Raw genomic sequence first — 8,388 nt, 5'->3', positions numbered from 1 at the left:
AATGATGTAATGTATGGGGATTAACATAAGCATAAAAAAAAAAAAATTTGACCAAGAAAAAAAAAAAAAAAGAATTGGCCTGGTGAAATATGCCTAAGTATTTTTGTTGTAAGAGTTGGGGAGTGTGTAGAAAAGGACAGTTAGATATCAAATTAGATGCTATGGTATAAGCATTAAATAATAAATAAGATCCCTACATTTATTGGTTGAAGAAAATTTTATGAAGTTGTCTACTAAATTTCAGGTACCAGATGAGGCACTAAAAAAACTAAAATGTGTTTAAGTATAAATTTAACATAATTTCTGCTTTAGAACAACTCAGTCTCTGGGGTGAGAAGGACAAATAAACTCACTATAGTAGAGGAGTTGGGTTGACATAGAGCAGACAATAAAATCAGGAGACCCTCCTGCTAAAATTCATCCATTTATAGCCACTGCTTTGCAACAGGCTGGGGAGCACCCTGTATAAAAACCTTGAACCATGCCTATATCCAATACTATGGTTCAGATGCTTCAGTGTTGGAGGGCAATGTGGAGGCAGGAAATAATACAAGATAAAGCTAAAAGGAAAGCAAGGGTCAGATCATAGATCTATGAAATAGTAGTCCTGATTGGTAGGACTTGGTATCCAATGAGATGCGGCACTAAGAAAAAATGTGGAGTGAAAAATGATGCCAATTTTTAAACTTGTTTTACTAAGAAACATGATGGTGCCCCCAGCTGAGAGAGGGTATGTATAATTAGGAGACGGTTTTTGGTAGATATTTTTAAATATAGTGAATTAAGATATAAGATCTGAGGCTTTGCTGAGCAAGAATGAATTTGGTAGGTAGAATCCAACAGGAATCTGAATCTGGTTTCACCCAACCATGTTTGGGGAGGAATTTGGGCTGCAGATAAACACCTAGAAGTTTTCAGCATGTAATGACAGTTGGAAATATGAGTGTGGATAATACTTTCCACTGAGAATTATAAATTTTAAAATGATTAATGGACTTAGGACACAACTATTTGAGAGATACTAATAATAGGGCAATTAGTCATTTCTTTTCTCTCTTTCTTTCTATTCCCTAACCTATAAAGTTCATTTTGCTCCCCGTAAATTCATTACTGGGTCAGAAAGTAATTATAATAGTTCTGTGTGTGGTGTTTATAATCCAAAAGAAAAGAGGTTAATGATATGGGGCTTATAGAAACGAAGGAAAGAATTTGCACTCACACTAAGACTAGTTTTTTCTCTAAGCTTCTGGAAAAATGCTATTTTGATACCAGGTAAAACTAATGGTAGATATTTTCCTGTACAAGTACAAAAACTCTCCTCTAAGATATAGTAGTACTTGAAACACTAACCAGTAAGTGGCAGATTTTCTGTTACACCTTCAAGTTCCTTTTGTGTGAGCTTGATTCCCAGGTTTTCCAGGACAGTGTCCAGGTTATTCACCTTAACCTTTCCTCCTTAGGAAACATACAGGAATGAAACATGAAAAAAATGAGTTTAAAATATTAAAAATATTTTTTTGCATGTGAATTATTACCTGAATATATATATACTTTGCCATTACCATAATAAAGACAAAGGAGAAAATGTACTTATGTGATTATTACTTTTCTGTATGAACTCCCATTTAACATGTCTAAGAGCATTAAATAATCATTAGAAAAATCAGAATTAGTAATTCTTCCTTTAAACCTTGAGTGGAAGTCTGTACTATAAGTAGGTTATGAAGGGATAGGCTAAGAGATTTGATTATAACCAATATTAGAGAGAATAGGAATGAGTTTTGATGCTAGGGACCTCATTAATTAATTTATTGATATTATATCATAACAGAGTGAAGATCATAAGATAACTTTAAAAACAAGTAGAATCTTAGCACTTTTTTGGGGGTGAAATTCACATAAAATTAATCATTTTAAAGTAAACACTTCAGTGGCATTTGGTACGTATTCATGATGTTGTACAACTATCACTTCTAGTTCCAAAACATTTTCCTCATCCCCAAAGGAAAGCCCAAAAAAACTAAGTAGTCCCTCTCTACACAGTCCCTGGCAACCACTAATCTACTTCTTGTTTCTATGGGTTTGACAATCTTCCTACATAATAAGCTCTCCTTAACTCCCTGAAAATTTGGTAATCCTTTTCTTTACAATTTGCTGTGTATGATTAATTTTGGGGGTTATGAGTATGAATTCTCTAGAAAGATGTATTGAGACATTACAGTATAAAATATTATGATGATGAGAGTAACTAAATAATCTATACGTACGAAGCTAGACAGGACTTGAAATCTAAATGATAAATGTGAATCTTGAAGATTTCACATGTTTCTGCCTTTCTTGTCAGGCTTTTAACTTACCTTTAATGGATTTCACATTATCCAACATTCTGCTCTGAAATACGTTTCCAGCAGCTATAGGAAAAGGAACAATTCATGTCAGAAGGGAAATGGTATGAATATTCACTTAATAACTTCAATAAGACAACTATTTATAATTGAGTGAGGAATGTATTCTATCTCATTATTAAATTTAAAAAGAAGTTACAGAAAGGAAAACTGTCTCAGTGTGACAAATATATATATTTTTTGGTAACTAGGAGATTGACAGCTGAGGGAAACCCTATTATGGTGAAACATCACTCAACTTCCTTTTTCCTCTGACTACCCCTTTTATTTCTCTTACTAGCCTTCTGCAGTTTCCTTCCATTTTTTCTTGGGATTTAGGCTGATGAATTACCTGATATTCTGATGGCAATGCTATGGCTGACACGTTTGGTAAATTGCAGACTCAACCTAAATGACAACACCTTTTCCTAATAATCATTTTCAGTAATTTTCAGAAGGGCCTAAACAGGTAAAAATTTTAAATTGTTCGCACAGGCCACAAAACCAAGTTCCCTAGAAAGTCTCTGTGGCTTCTATGTAGCTCACCATCAATTGGCAGAGTTTCCCATAGTTTTTTAAGTTCCTCATCTGTGAGCTCGATCCGCATGCTTCCCAGAACTTTCTCCAGGTCACTGACATGAACCTTTTTTCCTTTGAAAATACAAGAACATTAATGTCTGAGAATAATCATTTCGTGAAATGGTAAAAAATTCATTCTTGCTATAATGCATCTCCCCCTATTTGAGGAAATGTAAGGGGAAAATGAAACATGTCTAACTACACAGAATTATGGGGAAATCACAAAATAGAATATAATCCCTTAATATTTACAAAAGGGGGGTCTCTTATTTCTGGGAACAAGTCTGCCCTGCAGAGAACAAATTTATTTTACAATTGGCGAGCAAATTAAGGTAACAGATGGAAAATTTATATATTCAGCTATCATTTATTGTATTTATTATCTTGTGATTTGAATGACTTTCTCTTTATGATATAATTGTAAATAATTATGCAATGTACAATATAATGATTCAACAGCTCTATACATTACTCAGTGCTCATCATAACAAGTGTACTCTTAATCCCCTTCACCTCTTTCACCCATTGCCCTCCGCTTCCTTTTGGCAACCATCTGTTGGTTCTCTATAGGTAGGAGTCTGTTTTTCTGGTTTGTGTCTTTTTTTTCTTTGTTCATTTGTTTTGTTTCTTAAATTCCACATACAAGTGAAATCAAATGGTATTTGTCTTTTTCTGACTGACTTATTTCACTTAGCACTGTATCCTCTAGATCTATTTAAAAGTACTCTCTTATAGAGAGATTGAATGATGTCAGCAAAAGTAGCTGAGCAGGTTGCTCCATGGAACTCTCCCTCCACTGAAACACTAAACGAACAAACAAAAAACTGTCAGAATCAACTTTGTCAGAACTCTGGAAAACAGTCAAAGGTTTACATCAACTAAGTGAAAGCTGAATCAAGAAAAAGGCAACTTACAGTAAGAGAGCTTTGTGGCATTTTAACCCTCCTCCACAAACTATTTTTGATCACACATCCCTCTCAGTAAAACATTTTCTTTCTTTTTTTAAAGATTTTATTTATTTATTTGAGAAGGAGAGAGAGAGATAGCAAGAGAGGGCACAAGCAGAGGGAGAGGGAGAAGCAGGCTCCCAGCCAGACATGGGGCTCTATCCCAGAACCCTAGGATCATGACCTGAGCTGAAGGCAGACGCTTAACAGACTGAGCCACCCAGGCACCCCCAGTAAAACATTTTCAAGCACAAAAATGGTAATCTCTTATTTACCTGTAAAAAGTTTTATTCCATCCATATGCTTTTTCATTTCAACCTTCCCATGAACTATAAGAAAATGTAAATCAAATACATACATGACATTCACTTGGAAATGCAAACTGGAAACACAGTAGCATTCACTGGCTACTGAATTTTATCTTACCCCTTCCCCAATGAGCACAACTACAAGGAAAATAATCACTCTACTTATTATAAAAGTGCCTGTTTTAACAACTGCTTTGATCCATTGAAACAGCAAAACAAATTCTAAAGTGTGAGATTCAAAAGTCACTGTTTTAATAGGTACTTATTTTTAGCTTTCGATATTGGAGAACCAAATATGATTCTGATCAGTCCAAAGAAAACAAAATTTTAAGTCAGAACCTATTATTCACCACTGTTTCAATTGGATTTGTGAAAAGTATTTTTTTTCTTTACTGACATCCTAATTACTATTTTGCTTTCATGTCCACTGACTTGGGCAGACCAGTTTACTCTTGATTTACATGATTTATGATTTACTTGAGTAAAATATTCATTTTGAGGTTAATTTCCCAACTCTAATGATTTGCATAATTTGTGTTGTAGATACTCAACTGAATTTTATAAAAATTAATATTTAAAGAGACTTAATGTAGGGGCGCGTGGGTGGCTCAGTCATTAAGTGTCTGCCTTCGGTTCAGGTCATGATCCCAGGGTCCTAGGTCCCTGCTCAGTGGGAAGCCTGCTTCCCCCTCTCCCACTCCTCCTGCTTGTGTTCCCTCTCTCGCTATCTCTCTCTGTCAAATAAATAAATAAAATCTTAAAAAAAATAGAGACTTAATGTAGAAACATATTAAAGTACAGAATTATCTCACAAATAGATGATTTTGGGGATACATATTTTGTGAAAAATTGTCACTGTTGGTAAGTTGAAAAATTCCTGATTTTTGTCAAATTTTAAGTGATAAATTACAGTATGTAGTGTGTAAAAACCCCTATACCAAGAAAAATTTACAAATGAAGGTCCTAGATAACAAATACTTACTGAAGTATTAGAAGTATGTAGTGACTTATAGTAGAAGCCATTAACACTTATAGGTATACATATAACAAGTATTAGAACAGAGAACAGGAAAAATATACATAAGTTATTTACATGATTGCTAAAACTAGACTAACTAGAATCTTTCTTCTTTTTCTTCTGGATCTGTTGAGGCAGGACATTCCAAAAGTTATTTCTATAGTAAAACCAGCTAGCTAGGTCAGGAAAGCGTGAAAATATGTGTCAGTTTTATGGGGCCGCTGGAAATTCTCAGAAACAAAGATGATAACACCTACTAGGTGTAAAACTCACTATTTGAGTATATGCTTCCTTGGGTCACATTTCCACTAAATCTTGCCCTCTCCAGTAAATTCACATCTCCATCCTGACAGACACATTTTGAGAAAAGCTTTGCCCTAAATGGGAAGTTCAAGGTCTATCTGTCCCCAGTGATATAACTAGGGCTCTACGCTTGAGCCTTAATCTTTCAGAAAACTTCATTTTAAGCTCAATCCTGATGATAACTCCCCAGGTGACCAGATCGCCAATAAGCAGTAATTTAAAAATTCTAACTCTGATTTAAAGAAAAAAGGATGAATCATTCAACATGTCCCTTTTATTTCATGTATACTTTTTTATCAACAATGTTTTTCATTGTCTTGGTTGATTTTAAATTATTATTTTAAAATGAGCAGAAATCAATGGCAATACTAAAAGATAGTCCCAAATAATAATTATATTTCCCCCATAATCCTGCTTATTTTAGCAATATTTTAAAAATTCCATCAACCCTAGATACATAAAAAATAATTTTCTGTTATGAAAACTGGGGTTCCACATCTAGTCTCACTTTTCTTAATGGATACATGGCAAGCAAAAAAATAAGACAATGAAGATCACTTACATATTCTTTCTGGTACACTAACAGTGGTAAAAACTAGAGAATAAATTAAATAGATTAACAAAAATATACTTGAGGGAACACTGTCTACCTTACATAATGATGGAATTAAATGCACCTTAATAGGATGAGCAAGTATTGTTTCAACTAAGATTATAAGATAGTCAGGTAATGTTCCAGACAGATACTTCTGTTATGTTCTCAGACTAATATTTAACTTTTGCTTATTTAGTTTGAGAATTCCTTTAGCCCCCATTCAGAATATTAGAACTTTTGGACAGCCCTTGGACCATGGAGTCTGGCTCAGGAATGTGGGGATGTAATGCTGGGCATTCAGGCATTCCACACATTCAGGCCTGAGTGCTTAATGATCCTTTTCCCTTCCAGGGTATCTAGAAGATTTGGTCCTGTTCATTTGGTGTAGGAAATAGGGCCTACACTTCACATTCCTTCTTTATTCTGCCTTTTTAAATGTCTTTGAAGATGGTGGGGTGGGAAAAGAAATGCTATTTTAATAATTTACCACGTTGTGGCGCCTGGCTGACTCAGTTGGTAGAGCATGTGACTCTTGATCTCAGGGTGGTGAGATCAAGGCCCACACTGGAACTAGAGCTTGCTTTAAAAAATTTAAAAATAATTTCCCACTTTGGGCTATGCTCTATAATTTTTAAAACATTTTCCTGTGTTAAAGTTTCTTCTATTTTATGTATTCCCATTCCCTCACAGCACTAATTCTCTAATTCTGTCCAGGTCTAATAGTGGCCCTGGCCATACTCCAAGCAGAAATAAAGTTGCTGAAAATGTCAAGGAGCAAAACATGTGTACTTACAGTCTGAGTTATCTTTAATGTTTCCATCTTCTTAATGCCAACTAAGTTTTCAGAGATTCTTTTATAGAAGCCCATACTAACCAATTCAAATATATCTTAAACACTCACCATCAACTGGTAGATCTTGTTTCAGATCATTAATTTCCTTTTCTGAAAGGCTCATCCCCATATTTTGCAAAGGAGCATCTGCTTTATTGACATCAATAATCTCTCCTGTGAAAAGGAAAAGAATATGAGAAAAACTTATTGGCTCCAAAATGTGACCATTGATATTATATATAATGCATTATGATTATCAGCCTCATGAGAAAGACCAAGACTCAATAAAGTCCATTCATATATATCAAAGGGGTCAATAAGGATGTCAAACTTAGAATAGAAATCTTCCAGGTGATTGGGCAATTTTTGAATCATTTACACCAAAGGGTAAAATCAAAATATGGTTGACACTGAGGGTTTTTTTTTTTTTCTGAACTCCCAGATTAGATGTTTCAACTCCTTCCTGACAAAAATCTGTAATCAAGTTCTGTTTCCATTTATGTGGAGGCCTAGTTATTCAGACCAACCTTCCTGCTGGAAACTGAAATCTTGGATAAAATGTAAAAAGCATCTCCTCAAAAGTACTGAAAAGCTGATAAGAGAGTAAGGAATTACTACTGCAAAATCTAATGAAAAGCAGGAACCTAGGGAGGTGAGCAGAACACTGTTATTGCTTCTGCTTGAATGGTATTTGTTCCATCTGGATTTGAACTGTAATGATGGCCTCATGGAGTGTGGGTGATTCTGTCCAAATGCCCAGCAGAAGCAAGTATTCCTTAGGAATGTGCTTCCATCCTTAGCCTCAAAGGGTTCTTTCAATAATTGTCCAGGGAAAATAGCTCACAATCAAACACAGAATGAAACAAATTACCAGAGAGAGAATAAGCAGAAATAATAAGCAGCAGCAACATGCTCACAAAAACTTCAGATTTAGAAATTATCAGGCACAAATTATAAAACTATTATGCTTACTATATTTAAAGCAATGGAAAACAAGCTAGAAAGTATCTGCAGGAAACAGGAACCAATAAAAAGTGACCCAATATAGCTGAAAAAGAAAAAAACAATTTAGAAATGAAAAGAAGGGGGAAAGAGGAGGAAGGAGAGAGGAAGGAAACAAGCACCTGGATGGGAACATGAAGGGGATCCTGAACCACATGGAATTCATCTTCCACCCACTAGTGAATCTAGGGCTGCAGGCAAGTGCAAGTGCTGTCTCACTTTCCTGAGCTTCTTGGTGGGCGGCTGAGGATGTCTCTGGGGTACTCTTACTGGTGCACACCTACTGAGCATATATGGCATCATCTGCACCCATGGAGGCCCGAGCCAGAGCCAAGAGGACACTTCACCACATGGTCTAATCTTGACTCAGAATAACGCGGCTCTATAACGTGGAAGACTTTTACGTTAAATTTTTTTTTT

The 8,388-nt window shown here is 35.2% G+C and overlaps 1 protein-coding gene across 1 annotated transcript in view; it reads right to left on the bottom strand.

The window, feature by feature from the left end:
* Window positions 1-7,877, bottom strand: part of LOC145717451 (uncharacterized) — a 12,472-nt gene extending 4,595 nt beyond the window's left edge. Inside the window, exons 1-6 of the mRNA XM_081805957.1 lie at window positions 7,838-7,877; window positions 7,036-7,140; window positions 4,186-4,239; window positions 2,931-3,035; window positions 2,358-2,411; window positions 1,351-1,455 (exon numbers count right to left, since the gene is read on the bottom strand). Coding sequence (XP_081662083.1) covers window positions 1,351-1,455; window positions 2,358-2,411; window positions 2,931-3,035; window positions 4,186-4,239; window positions 7,036-7,140; window positions 7,838-7,877 — 463 coding nt within the window. The remainder of the gene's footprint in view (window positions 1-1,350; window positions 1,456-2,357; window positions 2,412-2,930; window positions 3,036-4,185; window positions 4,240-7,035; window positions 7,141-7,837) is intronic.
* Window positions 7,878-8,388: the final 511 nt, after the last annotated feature.

Source organism: Leptonychotes weddellii, chromosome 15, assembly GCF_054177405.1.
Source record: "Leptonychotes weddellii isolate Sample4059 chromosome 15, ASM5417740v2, whole genome shotgun sequence".
Taxonomy (NCBI): domain Eukaryota; kingdom Metazoa; phylum Chordata; class Mammalia; order Carnivora; family Phocidae; genus Leptonychotes; species Leptonychotes weddellii.
The sequence above is the reverse complement of the archived record's forward strand: the minus strand, read 5'-3'. Positions and strand labels throughout refer to the sequence as shown.